This window comes from Lepidothrix coronata, unplaced genomic scaffold (genome assembly GCF_001604755.1).
Source record: "Lepidothrix coronata isolate B3197 unplaced genomic scaffold, Lepidothrix_coronata-1.0 Scaffold117, whole genome shotgun sequence".
Classification (NCBI taxonomy): Eukaryota; Metazoa; Chordata; class Aves; order Passeriformes; family Pipridae; genus Lepidothrix; species Lepidothrix coronata.
Genome location: NW_016690297.1, coordinates 610,340 through 633,994, shown reverse-complemented (window position 1 = coordinate 633,994; position 23,655 = coordinate 610,340). Strand labels below are relative to the sequence as shown.

Here is a 23,655-nt window from a genome sequence, read left to right as displayed (position 1 = left end):
AACTATTATCAATTCCCATCATAGAATCATTAAGGCTGGAAAAGACCTCCAAGATCATCGAGTCCAACCTTTGACTGAACATCACCTTGTCAACTAAACCATAGCAACAAGTGCCACATCCAGTCGTTTCTTGAACACTTCCAGGGATGGTGATTCCATCACTTCCCTGGGCAGTCCATTCCAATGTTTACCCATCCCTTCAGTGAAGAAAATATATGACCTTGTTAATATATGACCAGTTAATATATGACCTTGTTTGTCAAGCTCATGACAGAATCCGGTGACAAGCAATGAGGGATCTCATCTTGTTATATAAAATACTACATGCAAAAGAACCCAAGAAGAACAGGACAAACAACTCCCTGAGGAAGTTATGGATTACAATCAGTAAACAAATGGATCATTAACTAATCAAATATTTCATTGTTCACATGACAGAATAAGACATGCCTACTGCAAAGTTGGGTAACAAATCCAGAAAAAAAAAAGAACACCCAACTCACTGGTAGAAGAAAAAAACCCTCTTCTGCAGAGTCACTAACTCTAAATGGAATAATTAAAACTCCCACTTCAGAAGCTGCCACTTTGAAGTGGAACTGCAGATCTCTATTTGCATATTAGGAACGCTTGTGTCGATTTCCATGCTCCATCTGGGCAAGAGATTGCAGATGAGGATGACAAGGCCCTGAATTAGGACAAATCAAATGGATGCGGACTCATGAAATCCTGTAGAGATAATTATCAGTTTCTCAAGATGATGCTAATTAGTATATTAGCATGGTTTCCTCCTTTAGCAGTAAATACATTTTAACAATATGTTATGTCTTTATGTCTGCTATTTAATATGTCAGCCCTGCTAAAATCCTTTGCATCTCTGTTTGGTCTGTTGGCACCATTGTAACTCCCTACTTTGTTGCAGACAACTAGATGAACAAAAATGATAAATAAAATAATAAAATAATAAAAAATAAACTTGCAGTAAAGATGCAAATTGTTGCACTAAAGCTTTAGAGATCCTGCTACCTAATGCAATCCCCTCCACTTTGTATAAAAAGGATGGAGAAAGCCAGTGTCAAAAAACAGGAATCACAGAAGCCAGCTACCAAAGCCAGACTGACTAAGAGACAGGGAGTTCTATTCCTCTAATGGCAATGGGTGCCTTCTCCACAAACCCTTTCCTTGAGTCAGTTGCTTAAGCCAGGCAAATCCTTCCTCATAAACAATGGTAAGAGAAATCCACATACTATCAGATTTAATATCTCAGTGGTTAAAACAGTCATCAGTAAGGTGAGTGACCCGTTTTCAAATCTCTGCTCATCCCATATTAGTTGTCCTAGCCCATAGGCTATTTGGTATTCAGGGGTAAGACATCTTGATCTCTCCTGTTTGAAGTTGTTCCACTTTGTATAACTAATTAAAAGATAATTGCAGCAAGTACTTGAACCTGACTCTCCCACATCCCAGATTATTGCCTAACCATTCAGCTGTGAATTCAGTTTCTCATTTTGTTTCTGCAAGGTTCTTACATCATGTAAGCACTTTTGAAAATCATGTTCTCAGTATTTTACATACAAATATTTACAGAGCAGAAAGTCACATTCATTTCAGAATTACCACTACAAGTATCTCCCATTCTTCTCCTATATAGTACCAGCTCTCTTGCTCAGTGGTGAAAGCTAGGTGGTTTTTTGTTTGGTGGTGGAGGGCGTTCTTTTTCAAACCCCTTCTCACAATACAACCCCTTTGTGCAAATTACTAACCCAACTTTCTCTGTGGTTCTTAGTTTTGATTCCTTGCTTGAAGAAGGCAATGAGAAGCCTCAAGCATTATTCACAGATAGCAGAATAAAGGGATATTGGTCTTTCACAATGATTGATGATCACTCTTTAGATTCTAAAAATATGCTATGTGCTTCAGCAAGGACGTGATGAACAGCTCTCTGCCCTGAAGAGCTCGCAAAGTAAACGATAGACCTGGCAGAGACACAGTATCAACCCCCTATCTGGAGAAAAACAGACTACAAATCCAGGATAATGATGCACAAGTGAAAGCTTGTAAGGTGTTTCAAAGTAAGGAGAGCCTGGTAAAACAGGCATTTGTTCAAGGACTATAAGGGCATTGTGAGCTGATAAGAGAAAGATAGCAAACTAGGGAAGAAGTAGTTCAAGAAGTAGTGCATACAACAAAGTAATTTAAGGAAGGCTGTTCAACCAGTCTACACGAGCAATAAATGTTTACATTTACTTTACAGTTATCCCAGTATAAAACTTGCAAATCCTTTTATTTCAGCTTACATGTCCTACAGGAGAATTTAACAAAATAAAACAAAACAAGGGAAAAATCCTACTAAAAAAAAAAAACCACAAAAACCCACAAGAAAAGCAAGGATGCAGAGAACACTGATATAACTATTTTAGTTCTGTTAGTGGCAAAACCTTCCCCATAAACAAAGCCTGAATTTCAAAATGTGAAGTAACTGTAGTCTGAAACGAGGGAAAATTTTACAAATGTTGGGTGAACAGTGGCTTAGGAAAAACTAAGAGTGCAACAACAGTATTGTGAAATGTTAAATGCAACAACATTACACAGCAAGCAGAGGAAGAACTGATTTGAAAAAAATAACGTAAAATTTTGGCTGTGCAAAAACATACTGGCTCATTTACGGTTTCCCAAAATGTTTTTGTGATACAGCATCCTGTGAGTTTTCAGCTCACAGGAGTTCTTCCCCATTGCAGAGGCTTGTGGTGATAGAATACAGGCACAAACCAACATTAAGAACAAAAGGTTAGTCTTTTACAATATTTAATTTCTGCAGAGATTCAAACATTTAAATATGTCATTACAAAACAAAATGACTCAGTATAGATGCAATTCAGATGTACCAAAATGCATTAGTCATTCAATAAAAGAGGCACTGAGGATTTACTAAAAATACTTTACAGAACAAAATAACAACATATATTTACTTTACTGAATGGTTGTTGTGGAAAGCACATAAAACCAAATCCTGTATAAATCACCCTAATTTGGCTTCTCTGAAACTAGGACTGCTAATTCTAGACCTGAAGCAGCATGGCTAACTCACACCCATTTTCCAACCCCTGTTTTAAACAGCAGAGCAAGAAAAAGCAATGTGTGATGTGATCCCAAGGCAAGCAAACTGGGCAGGAACTAACCAGCAGCATGAGGAGCTCCCTGCTAGGTGGGAGTCTCACTAGGGGCAGCATCAACTTCCATCAGCTTCCTACTCATCCAGAGAGGAGACAGTGTTCCTTAGGGAACACCAGCAACAAGGAGCCCTGCCATCAGGGCACAAAACCAGAAGCAAAGCAGTGAATACAGCAGATAGATGTCAGGGAACATAAAAAAATCCCAGAAATGTCACCAACAGGAGCTGCTCTCAAACAGTGATGAACACAGCACAGGTCACCAGTGGTCACCAATGCAGCTTTCCTGGTTCTTTGGCAACCTCAGCCTCCACGGAAGTGCTGAGGGTACATTCTGCCATCTGAAGCTTGGACTGCTCAGCTGCCCAGTGTTCCTCCCTGGCACAGGCAACTGCGGAGTCACTGCTGTGCTCAGTGAGGAGCAGCCAAAAGAGGCCACTGGGCTTCACTGCATCAGGGGTGCTGCAAAGGAGACCAGTAGGACCTAGGCAAGCTGGCAGGGAAGATGATCAGCCTGGCTGAACAGAGTTTTGTCTGGAACTCAGGAAAAAAAGAGAGGTTATGACCGTTGGAAGGAGGGACAGGGAACTCAGGACTACAAGGATATTGTGAGGTTATGCAGGGAGAAAATTAGAAGGGCCAAAGCCCAGTTAGAACTTAATCTGTCTACTACCATAAAAGACATTAAAAATGTTTCATTTTGCTTTCATTACCAGCAAAAGAAGGGCAAAGGAAAACCTCCATCTGTTACTACATGCAGGGAGAAACATAGTGACAAAAGATAAGGAAAGGCAGAGGTATTTAATACCTTCTTTGCCTCAGTCTTTAATAGTAAGACCAGCTATCCTCAGGATACCAAACCCCCTCAGCTGGAACACAGGGACAGGACAGGGAGAAGAATAAAGCCCCTGCAATCCAAGGGGAAATGGTCAGTGAGCTGCTACAGCCCTTAAACACACACAGGTCCTTGGGGCCGGATGAGATCCACCCATGGGTACTGGGGGAGCTGGTGGAAGAGCTCACCAAGTGACTCTTCATCATTCAGCAGTAGTCCTGGCTCACTGGAAAGGTCTCAGTTAACTGGAAGTTAGCAAATGTGACACCCATCCACAGGAAGGGCTGGAAGGAGGATCTGGGGAGCTACAGGCTAGTCAGCCTAACTTCAGTGCCTGGGAAGGTTATGGAGCAGATCATCTTGAGTGCCATCATGCAGCACATGCAGGACAACCAGGGGATCAGGTCTAGCATGGGTTTATGAAAGGCAGGTCGTGCTTGACCAACCTGCTCTCCTTCTATGAAAAGGTGACCCACTTAGTGGATGAGGGAAAGGCTGTGGATGGTGTCTGCCTAGATATTAGTAAAGCCTTTGGCACCGTGTCATGGTTTGAGAGCTCCAAAATCCAATTCTCTAGTCTAAACCCCCTCCCACATCTCAACTCAATGTGAGATGGGTTTTCCAGACACCACACAAGACTGAGAATGGGGGAAAGGGATTATATTACAATGACTGTAAAAATAAATACTACAATACATTATATACAATCTTAACTATCTCTACCATGACATAAAAGTATTTACAATGGATCAAATCTCTTCTCCCCTCCAAATAAAAGTCCAGGAGGGAAGAAGGAAAAGATCTTTTCTACTTTCAGAACAGCAGTCTCTCTAGGGCAGCAGTCTCTCTGTTTCGCTCTTCCATGCAGGAGCTGTAGCTGGATCTCTGCCAGTACACACGAGGGGGTATCCAAGCCCTCATGGCCCATTGTCTAAAGTGAGGGTCTTCTCTTCCGTGGGTTGCGTTTCCCAGGACAAGGGCGCTATCACCACGTCATACCATGAAGCGCAGGGGTCTTCGTGACGGTCCGTATCTTCAGGGGATTCAAGTCCCCTTTGCAGAGCTCTGTGCTCTTTCTCAAGGAACCGGGGGGCGGGGGGGGCAAGGTCACCCCCTCCGCATTCCTTCTTGGAGTTTTCAGCTCCTTTCTGCAAGTGCTGTAGCACTTTAAGACTCTTTCAAGTAAGAGTCCATCATCTTCCTCCTTTCTCGGAGGTCTCCAAGGAGTTTGGGGTTTTAGTTTCAGTTCTTACCCAAACTTTCTCTGTAGAACTCAGTTCTCTCTCTGCTGCCGGCTCTCTCTCTCTCTCGGTTCTCTCAGACACCTCTGTGTCTTCCTTGGCTGCATGCTGTTTGCTGCTTCTTCAGTTCTTATCTGTTGGCTCTTTGCCACTGTCCTCTGTTCACTGCTGCCTCTGCCGCTGCTCCATTTGCCCACTCACGATGGAGAAAACTCCTTCAGCTTTCTAGCTACAGGCATTTAGCTCAGTTTAACACTGTTCCAAGTCCCTGCAGCCCCCCCGCTAGGGGCTGGGGGGGCCCAGCCCCCAGTGGGGCTGCTGCTGTTTCTCCTCGTGGCTCCTACATGGCTACTTCTTCAACAACAACTACAACCAACCTTCTCTTCCATTCTGCTTGTGATATGTTTATATTTTGCAGAAGTGCTCATTGGGTAAAACCTCAAAACTTCAAGGGTCACCACCCCCTGGGGTTTTACCATTTTATAACTGCAGGGGGAAAACTGTTTTCCCACCACCACACACTGTCTCCCGCAGCATCCTCCTGAAGACTCCATTGCCTATTGATGGCTTGGATGGCCACACAGTTCACTGGGTAAAAAACTGGCTGGATAGTCTGGCCCAGAGAGTGGTGGTGAGTGGAGTTAAATCCAGCTGATGCCTGGTTACATGTGGTGTTCCCCAGGGCTCAGTAATGGGGGCATCTTTATCAATGATCTGGATGAGGGGATTGAGGGCACCCTCAGTCAGGTTGCAGAACTAAGTTGGTTGGGAGTGTTGATATTGAGGTGCTGGAGTATATCCAGAGAAGGGCAACAAAGCTGGTGGAGCTGGGGTTGTGTAGCCTGGAGAAAAACAGGCTTAGGGCAGACCTTATCACTCTCTACAACTACTTGAAAGGAAGCTGTAGTGAGGTGGGGGTTGGTCTCTTCTCCCAAGCAGTAAGCAATGGGACCAGAGGAAATGGCCTCACGTTGCTCCAGGGGAGGTTTAGATTGGATATTGCAAAAAAATTTCTTCACCAAAAGTGTTATCAAGCATTGCAACAGGCTGCCCAGGGAAGTGGTTGAGTCACCATCCCTGGAGGGATTTAAAAGCCATGTGGATATGGCACTCAGGGACATGGGTTAGTGGTGGTATTGGCAGTGTGTGGTTTGCATTTGGACTCCAAGGGGTTTTCCAGCCTTAATGATCCTATGATTCTATCCTGTGGTTCTAAGAAGAAAGGTATGACTGAAGGACCAGGAAGCCTGTGACTTCAGGTAACAGGAATACAGCTCTGTTTCCTCCTCCAGCTGTGCTGAGCTAACAGTTTCATCAACAGTAGGGAGTGTTTGGGGATAAGATTCTGAGTATCTCAAGTCTTTGGATTAGCACCAGTACTAAAGGAAGCATTGGTGTTAGTGGCTGATGATGCTCCCCATGTGAAACAAGAATCCATCCCAATTATCCATGTGAGTCTCTTGCTTGTCCAGAACCCAGGTCATTGATGTTGCAGACAAATTACTAACACCCACACAGCCTTCTGAATTCTACCTCTTGCTGCTATCCCTTGTGGGACAGAAGTAACACAGCCAAGGGAAACCTTGAGCAGATCAAATGGAACAGAATGCTCAGAGCAAACATGAGAAGCAGAAATCCCAGTGGCACTCTCTTGAACCTTTGTTTAAGGCTGGAGAGGCCTGGCTGGCAGATGTAACCAGCAGACTGATGCCTGTCTGTGCAGCTGCTGTCAAGAGCAAGACTTCGGTTTCTTTGATTACAATGCCTCATTCAACGAAGATGGACTGCTATGAACACATGGAAGTCAAAAAAACAGCTCTGCAAAGAGACTTGCTATTCTAGTGAGGATGGATTTAAACTAAATTCAATGAGGAACAGGGCCTTGGCCCAGATGTAAAGAAAGATAGGAGAAAGTTTGTGTAAGGAAAGGCCACAAGGGAAAGTTACACATTTCCACTTGGAGGGAGGGCACACACAGACTAACTTGGGTGTCTGGGTACTAACACACAGAGCTTGGCCAGAAAACAAGAACTGGAAGTCTACACACAGTCAGAGTGTTCTGATGCCATCAGGATCACAAAGATTAAATGGGATAGCATCCATGACTGGAACAGTGTCATGAAGGATGTTCAAGAAGAATAAGTAGTGGAGAAGAATGGCAGCTGCATTTTCATATAAAGCATCTCCTTGCCTATGCAGAGGTCCAGTGTGAAACCAGAGATGTGTCTGACAGGAGACTTCTGGTCAAAAGCAAAAGCAAAAGCAACATGGGCCTTGCAGCAGTGTGGGCCTGTTACACACCACCTGCTCAAGGGGACAAAGTGGATAGTGCTGTACACAAACAACTACCAAAACCAACCCGATCACCAGACTTGGTCCTCACTAGGGCACCATGGCATTGTGAAAGCAATCCAAGATATTTCCAGACTGCATTGATAATAACTTTTAAATGCTAGAGAGACCAAACAAAGGAAATACTCTATGTGACCTCTGTACACAAACATGGAAGAACGAGAGGCAAATGTGGTCACAGATAGCAGATTGGGAGAAGTGACCACAAGCAGATTGTATTCACAATCCAGAAGGAGACTGGGAAGCTAAGCACAAGAAATAGGACTAAGGATTTTATGTAAGTGGACTTGGGGTTATACAGGAGATAGCTCAGCAGAATCGTCTGGGACAATGAAGCAAAAGGTGTCAGTCTAGCTAGTAAATTTTTGTGGGAAACTTATTGACAGCTCAGGAACTAATAATAATCCTATTGTACAAGAAGACTGGCATTTCAGTAGAAGACTCACTGACTAAGCAAGGAGGTTCTTAATGAACTGTAATACAAAAAGACAGCATATAGAAAACAAAAAAAGGAGTACAAAAGCACTACTTTGGCACTTAGGAACAACACTGGGAAAACCACAGTGCATTTAGAATTAAAACAAGTGGGGATATAAATAGCAGCAAGACAAAATTGTTCAGAGGAAATTTGGGGATGTTACTGAATGGGGAAGACAACCTAGTGGTTGCGCAGATGGAAAAGTCTGAAGTATTTTTGCCTCAATCTTCACAGGCAAAGATTACTCCTAGATTTCCAGCTGTACCAGTATGGTTTGAGAAGGAACAGGTTAACGACAACAAATTAAGAATGAGTCAGAGCAGCTGATGTATTCAAATCTATGAGGACGGAGAAGATTAATCTGAAAGGGCTGAAAAAGTTGGCTTATGTGACCCCAATAGATCTGTCTGCCATCTCAAAAAAAAACCACACATGATCATTGAGGCAGATCCCTGAAAACTGGAAAAAGGCTAGCACTGTGTCTGCCTTTAGAAAAGACATGAGAAAGGTGACTACAGGCTGCTTAGCCTCACCCCAACCACTGTAAGGATTTCATACCACATCTGTGTAGAATCCACCTCCAAACATGCAGAGAACAAAAAGGTAATCAGCCACAACCAGCATGGACCCACAAAGGGCAGTTAATGCTTGATCAAACTGATTGTCTTACAGGATACACTGACCTGAAATGCAGATGTGGGGAGAGTGGTGGATGTAATCAAATGGTCTGGTGGGTAGACTGAAAATTACCAGTACAGCCAGACTCAGAGGGTAACATTCACAGTGAACACCAGATTGCTCTCCAGTTGGCAGCCAGTACCAAGCAGAGTATTGTAGTAGACTCAGTAGAGCTGAGTATGCTCAATATCCTCACCAAAGACCTGGATGATGAAACCTAATGCACTCTCAGCAATATTCTAGACATAACTAACCCAGTGGCATTTGACACATTACGCAGTAGACCTTTAATCAAGAAGGACCTTGAGGAAGTTCAGAACTGGAAATGTCAAGTTCAAGAACAAGAATTCTACAGCTTTTCTAGGGGCAGGATAAACCTGTGCATCAGTGCGTGCTAGGAACTGATTGTAGTAGTTCCTTGTAGCAGGCCTGCTGAAAAGGACAGAGAGGTTCTGGTAGATGCCAAGCGAAATTTCAGGCAACGTTTTCACAGCTAAAGAGCAAATTGGATAGTGGCTACACTAGGAGCAGCATGGCCAGCAGGACAATGAAGTTACTCTTCCCCTATATGAAGCATTGATTAGGCAATAGCTGAAATACCGCATCCCATACTGAACTCTCAGTTCAAGAGGCACCTGGAGAAACCAGAATCTGGAGAGGGGCCATGAGCTCATGACTGACAGAAGTTGAACCAGCCGGGTTTTTTTAGATGCATAAACAGGAGGCTAAGAGAGGCAAAAACTACTTGGAAGAAGAGTTACTAAAATGGTGTAGCCAAGCTTTCCTCAACTAATGAAAGCACATGTAAAATCATGACTTTTTACCTGGCAGTGCTGTCAACTCTTTTCTTAAAAATAAGACATGCTTTGTTGCCTCTTATCCAGTATCTCCTGTAATACCAGCCCAACAACTCAGTTGACCATATATATATTCCCACTGGACCACACTGTTAATGGGGATGTAAAAGGCATTTTTACGTTCACCAATTCAGGAATCTCAAAGACTGACCTTAAAACTTTCAGATTCTGATCTATTAAAATAAGTAAAAACCCTACATTGTACGGTACCCAACTATCCAGGGAAACATTTCATCCCATTTGGTGTGCTTGAGATCAGAGCAGGTACTTAAGCTGAAATTTCATCAAATTTTTAAGAAGAGGACCCAGCAGATATTCACCCAGAGGTGTAATTCACCTCCTCCCATCAATATGACAAGCAAGATTTGTTATTTAGAACTAGTTATTAAGTTTTTCTTGGGCATTAAGGGAGAAAACTGGGTGCAAGACAAGGATCTAGCTGAAGATTCCTCCCTTCTTTGGTCCAAGTGGGTGTAGCTCTACTAACTTCAAACTGGATTTTATCTGCTAGTACCTAATTATTAAATGGTCTATGTGGTTTTTTATTATATGGATTTGAAGTGAGCTTTCAGATTAAGAATTTTTCAATTATGTAACAATGCCCAGAGCAGGAGCTGTTATTTATTTTTTAAATCATCAAATATATGAGTAAGAACACAGAGATAAATTATTAGATACCCTGAAGACTTTCCAAGTATTAAAATTATGGAGGCGAAAGGTAGTTTTAGATAGAACAATGTTCCAAAATAGGTTTGAAACAGAATATAAATGTGATTTATCTAAAGCTACATAGTCAGTCAATATAAATTTCAGGATGCAGTCACACTTGTGAACTCTGTATTTTCTATGCAGTTTGTTTTCTGCTGCATAAAGATATGGTACATTAGACCAAAGACCTATCCAGTGTATTCTCCTCTCTTTAATAGTGACAGAAGCAAAAAGCTGGAGTAGAAGAGCACCAAACAGAAAGGCCTTTTGCTGCTTCCCACCCAATATTTTGCTAAGAACTAGCAACTTGCAGTTTAGGGATTTACCAAGACAGTGATTGTATTTAAATCTTTGCATCTAACAGCTGTCAAGGATTTTTTCTTCCATTAATTTGTCTAGTAGCTGTTTGAACCAGTTAATGCTTCTGGAGTCCATAACATTCTGTGGCACATAATTCCACAATGGAACTATTCACTGTGTAAAAAGTTACTTCCTTTCGTTGCTTTAAAACCTGCTGCTGCACAATTTCATTAAATGGCTCTTTATGTGACACACTGTGAACAAACACTTCCGTTCCATCCATGTCTACACACTGCTGTGATAGTCACCCCTTATCTGAATCAACTGACAGTTTCTCCTTGAGCAAAAGTAAAGCCACACCTGTGGTCCTCTGTAGGTGCTTTTTGCTTTAGGTGGATTTTCTCCTTACCATAAAACATTCTCTTTTTATTAAAAATTTAACAGGCAAATAAGTGCTAAAAAGAACCAGTTTAAGGAGTGAATAATATAAGGAGTTTTGTGGGGTTTGGAAATGGCCAAGCGTAAACCCACATTGAGCTGTAATAATCATTACAACTACAGTGAGCTGTGCTGGGTGTATAAACCTGATTGATGGGATTTGTCTGACATTTGTTTATAAGCCCAACTGATAAACGTGGCCAGGCATCTTCAAACCTAACTGGTAGATTAAGGAGGATGACTTGCTAAACTCAGGTCTAATTAGCTCATAAAGGGTTAGTGGAGACACATCGTGTCATAACTGATGGGGCAGCTCTGTGCGGATCCAACTGATGGGCCAGGTTCTCCTGAGACACTGTTCAACAGGATTTCCACTGTTGTGTCAGATCTCATCTGCCAAGAGATACGATACACAGCTGTCAGTGAGAGAAAATGCAACACTGCTAAGTCTTCTCCAAGAGCATGTGACCAACTAACAACAGCTAATGCTGGGTTTGGCCAAAAGAAGACAAAAAATGGATTCTGAAGCCTAAGCAGGATGTAACAGGGGAAACAAGGGGAAAGGCAGAGGAGCAGCCCACCAAACTGAACATAAGCAAAAGCAACATGACTCCACAGAGCAGAGGTGGTGATTAGGGCTGTGGAATTTAAGGGATAGCAGTGGGGAAAGGTGGGGTTGTTTTGTGAGGATTAAGGGCATACAGGGGGATTATTAATAGCTACTTCAGAAACACCCTGTTTCAAGAGACTATTCTGCTGAACTGGACCAAACTGCCTCCAGTGCAGCCCAGTTTTTACCTGTATCCCTTCATCACCTCCAACTAAGCATAAAAATATCCATGGAGAAACATTCCATCTACAGCCCACACTTTGTATTACAACAATTATCACACCCCACAAAACCACACCCTGTAAGTTTTCCCTACCAGACCTGCCATCTTCCCAGCAATTCTTGTAAACTCTCCATTGCATCCAAGCCCACCTCCTCCCCACACAACAGACTGCTGGGGAAAAATAGCATCATAACGTCTTTGAACAGTGGATGAGTATCTAGTTGAATAAACACAGTGAATCGTTCACACAGATGCACTGGCAATGCAATGAGGCCCCAACATTTGAAGAGTTCCAGAAGAGTCAGAGTAACAACATCATTGAGCTTTAAAATTCTACAAACACAGAGAAATTAATCAGCATGGTATCTGTGAGTACATGTTAATGTGGGAACTTTACATTTTATAAGGAAGTTTTGAATGCATCTGATGTACACATTTTCTTAAGTTTTTTATAGTATTTTTCATTCACTGTCTGTGTTAACACACAAGTCTAAGGATAAAAGAAATACTTCAGCTGGTTAAATCAGCTTGCTCAGGCTATGCACTTAGCTCAGTTAAATAAGATGAGAGCCCAGAACTTACTTCAGCTTGCCAATCCTTATTATCAAGCACAGTGTTTGTAACTCACAGTAGGTTATCAACAATGGGGCCATATTTGGGAGATACTATGACATCTGGTATTGATTTCTGGCAGGATTAAGGTATTTTTTGAAACCTCTTCCTCAAGTTGGAAAGATAATAAAATGCATACATACTACTGGGCAGATTTTTTTAAAATTTTAACAGGCATTAGAATAGACATAGTTACATACAGCAGCACAGACACAAAGAAGTCATGCTGCTGCTTTTAAATCAAAGCACTGCCTCCCATCAACAGGAGCAAAGTAAAAAGGTGAGAAAGAAAAACAACTCAACACTTGCAACACAGGTTGAGTGCATGCGTTAAAAATCACGAGAAACTCATTATTTAATGAAAAAAATGTCTAAAAGTTGCTTTTAACTCCCAACATCGAAAAGTAAAGCAAAGAAATGCTCCACAAACACTCAGTTCTTTTCATGTTAACAAAGACCTTAAATACACAGTTCTGTAAAAGTGAAGACATTCAGAAGAAACCATACTAAGAAGTCACAAGACTTTGGTACATTCTGAACTACATGCAACATGTTGCATGCACACTCCTGCTTACACCCGGTATAGAACAGCTGAACAAGAAAAAGTCCCAAATAAAATAATTTATGAGGAAGCTAGGAATGAAAGCAAGAACTTCTACTAACTCCTTCTTAACTGAAATTCTTTAAGAAGAACAAATTCATGGCAGTAGCAGCTATAAAAAAAGTGTGATCTAGTTAATGCTGCAAGCAACATTTTATCTGTAATTCATTAGAAAGCTGCTAAGAATTTTGCAGAGGGAAAATCTATGTCACTGAGTATTTTTATTGATAAGATCAGTTTAAAAACATACTAGGCAAAAAAGTAAATGTTTTTAAATGAGTGGCCTAATATTTAAAATTTTATAGAAGGAATATTAAAATATCCAACATACACATATAATTTCTGGAAACAATTACAGTAATTAAAACAACACTCAACATTTGGAGGGAGACATTTTATGGTAGGTATTCCAGAAACTGCCTCCCCAAAGACACTGATCAACTTGGGTGTGTTCAATTAACAGGAGAAATTAATTTCAAGTGAAACCCCCTGCTGCTGAGAATCATCCAGCATTTAGCACTCACTCTCCACCCCCTGGCTCCAGAATTTAAATTCTTGAACAGTCAGCAGGATCTTTCTAGATGAGATGGTTAATTTGAAAGACTATTTTCACTACTGAGCAACTGAAACTACAACTCCAGTGTTTCCAATAACAAATTTCATCAACCAAGAAATAATTCATTATTTGAGATTAAGATGGCTTTTTTATCTGTCTATTTTACCTCAACACCTACTAGTTTCATTACAGTTCATAATTTTATCTTCTTTCTCTAGGTTAAGCTAAACTAGACAGAGTTAACTCACATTGACTCTGAAATGCAGACATTGCCTAGAAAAGTAGGTATCCAAATCACAGAGACTTTCAGTTGCTCTCTGTTGTGACCTTCTGGAATTTCTGAAACAGTTCAGACTGCCAACTGCAATTCTTAAATCCTTAAAATAAAATAATTTAAAAGCTGAATTCAGTTTTTTTCAGTTTGAAATCTCCAAGTGAAAAAAAAAATAAATCTCTTTACAGACAGGTACAGGATGCTGTCCACATGACTGAGATCGTGGTTGGACTAGACAGTAGATTCAGTTTCAGTGTGTCTCGTATGAGATCAAAACCACCACAGCTGCAAGATGCACTGATTAAGTGCAGCCCACTCTGCCAATTCTAATTTTGCACAAGAGTTATGCTCCATCAGGTAGTGTGTGTCCTTCTGCAGCCAGCAAACAGCCAGAATAAACACAGTATCATGTGATCTGGCTTATTTGCTGAGAATGTGCGACCAGGTGATTTGGTACTGCACAAAAGTGATATTAATGAACACAAGACCATAGCCCAAGGCATGGAGGGAAACAATTTGTCAAGGTGAACCACACAAGCTGAGGGTACACCTGAACATAGTATCCAGTCCTCATTAATTGCAGCCTAGTTTGCTACCTACTGCGCAGCACTGCTGCCCAACATAACAAAAAGAGTTTTCAAATTACAACGTGGTTCTCAGGATTTCTTTGGCACATTTGTTCTTAATACTATCCCTGCTACCACTAGTTCCATGCCATGGTCCTAGGTCCAGAACATTTCACCCAAATCCTCGCTGTTAACCAGCTGTGGTCCCTGCTGCCCTACTCCTACCCACACAAGCCAAGGGCCATTTCAGCAACTACTCTGTTGACACTGCAAATATTTAGGAAAATGTTTAGCTTGACCAATGTAAGTGACCCCAGTGAAGTCAAACAAACCTATGTTTGTATGCAAGAGTTTCCAGGGTTTAGTCTCCAAAAAGCAAGATACATTTTTATACTTGCTAGGAGACATCCAAGAAACACTACTGAGGATGTGCTATATAACCCACATAAAATAAAACACTACTCCTACTTCTTTATATGCTACTCGCTAAAAAAATATTTTAATTGCAGCTCATCAAATCTAGACTCTAAAATATTATTGTAGCAAACTATACAAATAGATCACCAATTCTGGGAAAATAAAAAAGCGGCTTCCATCAAATGCTTAGTCTGACACATACAGAGAAAGACACGAAAAAGTAAATATTATAAAGTAAATATCAGAAATGTGTTGAAATGCATCCTTGTCCCAGTTCCTGCAAAAAGCAGAGTACATGCCCACAGCAGTGAAATATATTTTGAATTACTGGTTGGAGATGGCAGTAGGACAGAGCAAGCAATACATTATTGATTAGAAATTATATCAAAGAAATTGTATTGAAGAAACTTTAAAATGTTAAAGAACTCCATAGCTAGTAAATGCCAGAATTACGTTTGCCTGTAAAAGTTTTAGTAAGCCCTATGGCATTATATATATATATGTAAAGGCATAACTATAGAGTCATATAATATTTTTCTCTACTATTCTGCCTGAGCCATTATAAGGGCTTGACACAATGTCCACATTTGGCTTATTCTGTAAGATGAATTATCAGTCTGAAGTAGCTTCATTAGTAGATAGCAAGTAAACAAGCAGTAAAGAGTAATTCCAATTAGCATTCAAGGTATCAAAATAATACTGAGACACCCATTATTAACAAAAACTGTAAAGATGAAGCAAATTCTCCAGAAATCTTTTTACTATTTGATGGGAGAGAAGACACTGGCACAGGTACAACGTCTTTCACCAGGGGATTGACTTGTTACCTTTGATGGTGCACTTCAGCACACTCTAAGTGAATTTCAAGATAGAATCACCTGCTTTACAATCATAGAGTCAAAATAAATGCAGTCAAAGACTACAAAAGCTCTTCTATTCTCCCTGCCAGCCCAAAAAAAGATATATCCATTCCACTAAACCCATATTCCTGGTAGCAGACTTTACAAAAATCTTCATGAGCCATTTCTATGTAGTAGAGGACTTTTATTGATAAAAAGAAGCTCTCAAAATTTTCACGGTCAGCAGACAAGATTTCAGAATCAGGAAACACTGATGCACTGCACTTGTCACAGGAAATGCTCTGAGCTCAGCTGGAACAGTAAAGGTCACAGTTGCAGACATGGATGTCATCAGTGGATTTTGCCCTAAAACATGCTGTCGTGACAGTGTAGCAAGCACAAAAAGACGAGCTAAGTGCTTATCAAGAAAACATCAGCACCAAACAAGGCTGTTTGTTCCATGAAACTAGAAAGTTTCATGTTAAAAACTGTTACACTGAGAACACTGTAATGGGTATCACAGTGCCAGTCACTGGCAGAGAGTCCTGAATCAGCAAAAACACATGAATCCCTTGGGATTCATAGTCTTCCTGGTACTTAGCACTACAGAAAACTAAGGGACAATCTAATTTTGAAGCCCAGCCTGTCTCTAGCAGGCAGTGGCAGTCACTGATGACACTGCTGGCACCTGCCACACAGCCTGGACTTGGTCATCGCATTAGTTCTGCTGCCAGAGCTGTGCCACCAAGGATGGGTGCTGGCTGGAAACACATCCTCTCCTTGACCTTGCTATTTCTTCAAAACACACACACTGCAGGTGTGGTTTAGTTTGCTTTCTCAAAAGAGAGAACTTGGATACATTGGCAGAACCTCCTGCAACAGCACTCCCAGCCTATACAGCTATGCTGGCAGAGACGAGTAACAAAGATTTTATCTTTAAGTCTCTTTCATTTTTACGAAATCGAGAAAGACCATCCAAGTAACTACACCATGATACTATGAGTTTTAAGTGAAGAAACTAGAATTCTGCTAAATAGTTTGCAAGTCAAACATAGACCATGGACTGGACTGTACAGCAGGTTTTTTTACTTTTCTGCAGTTGCTCCTTAGATCACTCACAAGCTGCACACTTGGAATGAATTCGACCTGTATCACTGAAGGGAATTATTCCTCTGCAGGATTAAAACCTACACACTTGGCCACGAAGATAACAGACCCCAATACTAAGTAATCTGCTCTAAATTACTGACACAGTGAACAAACACCTCCTCCTATTCCATTCAAATGAACCTACTGGTTTGAAGAGAACTATTATCAAAAATACAGAACAAATCTAAGAGTAGTTCCTGTATATCCTGTAGAGACAAAACCACCCTTGTAAAAGGAACATAGTGCACTCCTCATCTTTGCCAAAGGAAGACTGAACACTTGACAAGGTATGAAGTCACACAGGCATGAATGACCAACACGTCCAGACTTCAAACCCTCTCAAGACATACACTTACATCATTTGTATGTATTTTTACAGATAAAACCTAAAAAAGAACATCTTTAATTTCATTTCCTGTGTTCAAACTTTAATTAACTTAGATTTAAATTCCGATTATAATTGCTCAAATCAGTTTCCATGCAGGACAGTCAGAAAACCAAGATGTTGGCAGCCACTGAGATGGTGGTAGAAATTACTCACCTAGAACAACGTGGGAAGGCTGTAGCAGAAATAGGGATAAAACCCAAACACTGATGAAACTTCTAATATATTCATCTTTTCTTCAGCTCAACACCATCTCATTCCTAGCACTCTTTCAACCAACATCAACCAACACGACTTCCCAAGCCCATGTCTTTTACTTTTTTGTCTGCTTCTTCACACTCTCGGTGCTCCCTTAACATGGCTCTTAATTTTTTCCTGAAACATGTCTCTTATGTGTTTCTTCCACCTCACTCAGGTTTGGATTTTATCCTCCCTTGCAGTGTTCAGGCTTAGCAAAAGGCAGACACAATTCCAAGTAAGCCAAAGTGATGTTTGGCAAAGCAGTAACTTACAAAAGGAAGCATTAAGTAAACTTTACCAGAGATGCCTCTACCACATTCAACACTTTGCTCTCACCTGCAAAAATACAAAATAGCCCAGGTTCTCTTTCCCTGAAGGAGAAGAGGGGTGGGGATAATGCAACATTAGAAAGTTATTTTCATCTCTCTTGTTCTCTAGATTGATCTACAATACATTGTAATTAATTTTATCTAGAGAAGATAAAAGATGAAGTCCCCAGATGAAGCCTGGGGACTTCAGAAAATTTACCCCAGTTTTTACAGTCCCAAAGAAACCAAATGCTTGAAAAGCCGAGTGATCAGAGTCCACCACCAACACCCCTGCTAATCCAGAGAGCAGAGCGGGACTGAGAGAACAGGCACAACTGTTGAAATGAAATACCAGGAGAAGTTAAAAATTCACTGAAGTACAGGAAAAATAAAAGAACTTATAAAAAATGAGGGAACAGCCAAACTGCAGGAACCAAGAGCCATGACTCAAGAAGCAAGAACAGGAGGACACAATAAATCAAACTACAGAGCCAAGAACAACTTCCTCTTCCTCACATAAGCCCTTCCTCACGGAGCATGCATGGTAAAACTAGTGTGCACTGTATCTTTACATGGAGATGAGAAAATGCAAAGCCAAAGACTACAGATTTAGGTTGTTACATATATGGGAAATGCCATTTTTTTACTGCTCAAAGTGTATAAAAATGAGCACCTGGCCCACTCAAGGTGGGCTACCTTCATGAATTCAGCACCCAGCACCTGTCTCTCCACAAATACAAAATAAAGTATCTCAACTCTGTGCGTGCATCATGTTCCTGCACACTGGGTGAAAGAATCCATATTTGGGACAACACAATATGCTGGCATTCTGGCCACTTGAGAGCTCTTTACAGCAGGGAACATTTGCACTGCCTGTCAGCCTGGGTCCCAATCATTTGTCTACACCTCAGGACTATCAAGTCTGCAAGAGACACTGCAGCTCCATTAGTCTTTTGTTGTTACACTAAAAGCAAGAGTGCTGTCTGCACTTTGCATGGTAAGGACCTGAATATTGGTTAATTTATTTTAAAAATACCCATTAAAAATGAAAAAAGAAGCAGCAGCAGAAGTCCAGTCATTACACAGGTACAAGAAAATCCAGTGGCACAGGGAGTTTCCACAGAAAAAGGATTTCCCACAGCCTATTGTTGGAAACACTGTGACTCAAGTGCTCATTTCTTGCTCAACAGGCTTCTGATTCAACCAGAAGAGGATGCTGCTATGTCTCACCTTCTGCATTCCACCTACTGCAGCCGAAATCAACAAAAAAACTGGCTTTGAGAAAACATGTGACCATATCTCATGCTAGTTTCTAGCTATTTACATGACATACTTTGGTTGTACAATATCATGTATTTGTCAATGCCATTTAAAGGTACATATAATAAAATAATAAATTAGGAATTTTAACTGTTGCTGTCTCCTTATCTTGCTAAATTCCAGTTGAACATTTCACTACAAGCAGGTGGTTAGAAGGTGAAACACAGAGTATAATATGCTTTCATATTCACTGCTGTGTGAAGAAACTACTGACCAGAAAAATTGTCAACATACAAACTTACAAAATAATCAGATAAAAAGTGTTTTGCAGCTGGAGATAAATCCTGTTAACAGTGTGTATGAAGAACAGTCTCTTGTGAAAATTAATGACCTGATGCAACTCCCCAGAGAAAGCCCTCAGGTAAGGAATTCAGATGGAACCAGGGAGCAAGCCAGTGGAGGCTATTTTAAACTCAAGCTTTTCTACAGCTATTTCCAGGTGCAGCCCTAAATTCAGCAACAGTATCTGTTTCCCAGAAGCAGATTTTAAACTGTCTCTGACAGGTAACTGGAGATAGGCAGTGTGGTTCCAGAGGCATGGCATGCAGCTAGCCGCCAAAATAAAGCATGAGCAGTTATTTTTCAGAGAACAGACTGTAACTCTGTTCTACTGCAGCAGTTATATACATTTCCTTCTCATACTCAGAAAGGTTCAGGATGCTGGCAGGGGAAAGTAGAGAGAACTCCCTAGAGTGAGGTAGGAAGCAGAGACAGGAGAAGTGTGGTTAGAGGCTAAGAGATTAGCCATTACCAAATTTATAATCCATGTAGACGCTAGAACATGTTAAATATCTTGGAGCAGCATTTTTAAAACCTTAGGACTGAAAGAACAGTGAACAAGCTCGTTTTAGCAACACAAATGAGTTCCATTAGGGAAAAGAAGGGGAAAAAATTCAAACCAACCTTTCCAGGACTTTCTATTTTTTGCACACCAGCATGGATATGCACACAAAGATACTGCTGCATTCAATCCTAAAAATCACAAATGTATCACTGCCCTACCTAAAAACCCACAAAAGTATCTTCACTTCAGTCAAGCAGTTAAACCTCTGCTTAACTTAAAAGATCACGAGTGAACATATCTGAAGTAAACAGGATTTGGGTGCTTTGTTGGTGAAGGCACAGGCTTACTCTTTATATTCCTAAAGATGAAATAAAAGTGTTTTGCTGATAGATGGAAGTAATGAAAAAAGATAAAAAGTCGTTGTTGAAAATTACTTGATATTCCTATCATAACAGTAACATATCATTAATTAATAGCTTAAAATCAAAATATAAACCAGCTATGTTTCACTCAAGTCTGGATATACACCATTAATCTCTAATGATGAGAACTATGCTATGATTTACTAGGAAAGCTTTAAAAATCATGAATATTCCAAATAAAAGGAAAAAGTCCTGAACCATCCAACATAAACTAGGAGGTCTGCAATTATGATGAGATCTGAGATGAACTGTATATTTAAAGACTGCATACAGTGCCTGTATTTACTGCTGTCCAACACCTGCTGATGTGGACATAGTTTTCAACTCCTTTTAAATATGTATATTTAATTTTTTGAAAGAAGATTTTTCAGTCAAGCATCTGACTTAGGATGATTTAAAAAGAAATATTAAAGGAAAACCTTTCTACAAAAGAAAAAGCATCTCAGGATAGAAATAGTGGAAAATGTATTGTTTTGCTTTCCTGTTATTGCTTTTAAAAGAGCAAAAAGCAATAGCAAGATAACAGTACGGCAGATTTAATTGAAAAGCTCTACCATCTTCAAGTTTTGAAACAGAGATTTCCCATTTTAAAGGGTAATCAGGGATGCACTTTTGCCTTTACTAGAGAAATCCATACAAAACCAAGAAGTCAATTTGCAGACACACACTAGAATAGGTTGCTTAGGAAGTTGAGTTCTCCAGGCATTATGTGGCCTGAAAATGAAGGGACTAAGTCCAGCCTCCCCTGGGACTGCCTCTTTCCTCCCCGGCTCTGCTGTGGATCCCTTGCCTGCTCCCGGCCGGGATGGGATGGGATGGGATGGGAAGGGATGGGACGGGACGGGACGGGACGGGACGGGACGGGATGGGATGGGATGGGATGGGATGGGAAGGGATGGGAAGGGAAACCCGCGGCCGCGGTGCCCCCTGGCGGTCGCTGCCGGCACGGCCGCGCCGGGGGTTTGTCCGTCCTGAGACCAAACACAGAACGAGCCCCTGGCTAATTGAGCGGGCAATTAACAAGCTCACCCTTTATAAGCACCAGCATAGTCAGGTAGCAGGCAGGCTTTAAAACATTGGTTCCCTACTGCCACAGCCACGTGTTTGTTCCCAAAATCAGCTGCCTCATCCATCTGCACTTCCATCTTCCACAATACACAAGGCAGGTGTCACCCAAGACTAAGTTGTCTTAACTACAGTGTCCTCAGTCCCGAAGCGCTACTCCTCCCATATTTCCACTGGTGTGAGTTTCAAGGGGAGGAATTAGAAACTCTGTCACACTGGGAAAAAAAATACACAGTTGTACCAGCGACTTTAGTATTTTATACCTGCCAAAGATTTATCTCTACAACCATGTGTTGCTTTAATGCAACATTTGTGTCTATTAAAAAATAATATTTAAATAACGATATGTTTTCATAACATTATTAGAAGAGGCAGTTTACCTGATTTACTGTTTCCTCAAATGCTCTTATATAATTATTAAGAGATCTGTCCATTGCAGCAAATTCTAACATGACTTTTTCCATACTGTTAATATCCTCTTCATCATCTGCAAAATAAAACATTTGGAACATGGATGATCAGTTGTATTATATTCAGGCAGTATTTCTTCTTTGCAAGTATTTTATTTACAATATTGATACTGTGAATGTTTAAAGCATATGTGTATCAGCAGGTGTTTTCAAGCTCCTCAAACATATACTTTTTTTCCTATTTTGCAACTGTAATCTTTTACATTTCTTGGGTAACTCCAACAAACAGCCTACTCAGAAAGACACTTCCCTGGTTTCATGTGAACAAGAGAGAGTGTGTGTAATTTCATCTACCAACACCTAGTCATTAGGCAATCAGGATATTTTCTGCAAAAGTTATATTTCATGACTCATCACATTGCCTCAGAAATAGTCAGAAGAAACTTAAATGCCCTCTCAGTACAGTATAGTTCAAGCTATAATTAGACCCCTTATCCCCAATAAACACAGCTACTGGAAAATCAAAACAGAGCCAGTGTTTTATAACACAGGAAATATTGGAGCACTGAATAGCATTGGTGATTCAAGAGTAAAATTCTAATTGCCTGGGAAAATCGATTAATACATGCAATTAGTAATTCACATCCACTTTTATTCTCTTCTTTCCTCCTAATTTCACTCCTTTCATCTCTAACTACATCTCTGCTTTCCCATTCTAACATTGCTGTGCATCTGCTTAGCTGGATAAGGACCCTTTGTAGATGCTACATGGCTGAACAGCCACAGTTCTATCTCCTGACACAGCCACATATACTACACCAAATCCTGCCAGCTGCAGGAGGACAGCCAGCCACAAGCCCCTAACCCGTGCAGGAAATTAGGAACTTAGGAAACCTAAGTTTCCACTTCTGCTACTCCCATTTATTCCTACCCTGCAGCTTCCAGGTACAGAGAAAACAGCTGGAAGCATCTGGATGCCATGAAAGAGCCCCAGAGTCTGCCATGCAGCATTAGGGGTTCCCGTTTAATGGAGCATTCTTCTTTACAAGCAGTTAAGTAGCCAAGCTGTGCTGTTACTTTTAGGAAGAAAATCGTGGTACAGCTTTTTAAATTACTTTTACTGTGAAGAAAGGAAAATGTCTTCTGATCTGACAAGCTAGTACACTGCCCAAGTTTCTAACTATATTATCATGTTAGAGCACAAAGATCTGTCTCCGCAGAGAGCTAACACAAAGCACTGTATATGGCCATCAGCTTGAGAGCAAAATCTGAAACACATCACTCAGGGACAGAAGTTTCATACCACTGATGGATCCAGGAGACTGAGGAAAAGTGCTAAGATATATTTACACAAAGAGTTACATAATAAGCCATTCTATTTTGTGAACATGGCAATTACAGTTGTGACGTTTCCCTTAATTATATATAGGCTTGGTATGTATCCATTTTTCATTAAGTAGATGAATGGATACTGCAGACAGAATCTTGGCACTCCTGCAACTTTCTTCTGAATAATCAGCATTTCCCTCTCCTCCTTCCCTTCCCTCCCACCCAATTTCCATATCCTATCTGGTAACTATGATCATACTCTTTCCTTCCTGCAAGGAAGCATATGAAGTGCCTCCTTCAAGGCTGACACAAATGGCACTCCATGAATCACAGGAAAGGTTTGTGTAGCAAGTAACTGTCATTCTCCTCCCATGGCCAAAATGAATCACATTCACAACATAAAGAAACTACAGTGACCTAAATATTTTTTTATTTTTTTTTAGGGGAAGAGAAGTGCATTATTAAATACCAAGAGAGCTGTATTAATGCTG

General features: G+C 40.8%; 1 protein-coding gene across 5 annotated transcripts in view; it reads right to left on the bottom strand.

The window, feature by feature from the left end:
- The window catches only part of NSMCE2 (NSE2/MMS21 homolog, SMC5-SMC6 complex SUMO ligase), a 128,151-nt gene that overhangs the window by 79,623 nt on the left and 24,873 nt on the right, over positions 1 to 23,655 (bottom strand). For all 5 annotated transcript variants that reach the window (XM_017825258.1, XM_017825254.1, XM_017825257.1 and 2 more), the window contains one exon: positions 21,806 to 21,912. In XM_017825258.1, coding sequence (XP_017680747.1) covers positions 21,806 to 21,912 — 107 coding nt within the window. The remainder of the gene's footprint in view (positions 1 to 21,805; positions 21,913 to 23,655) is intronic.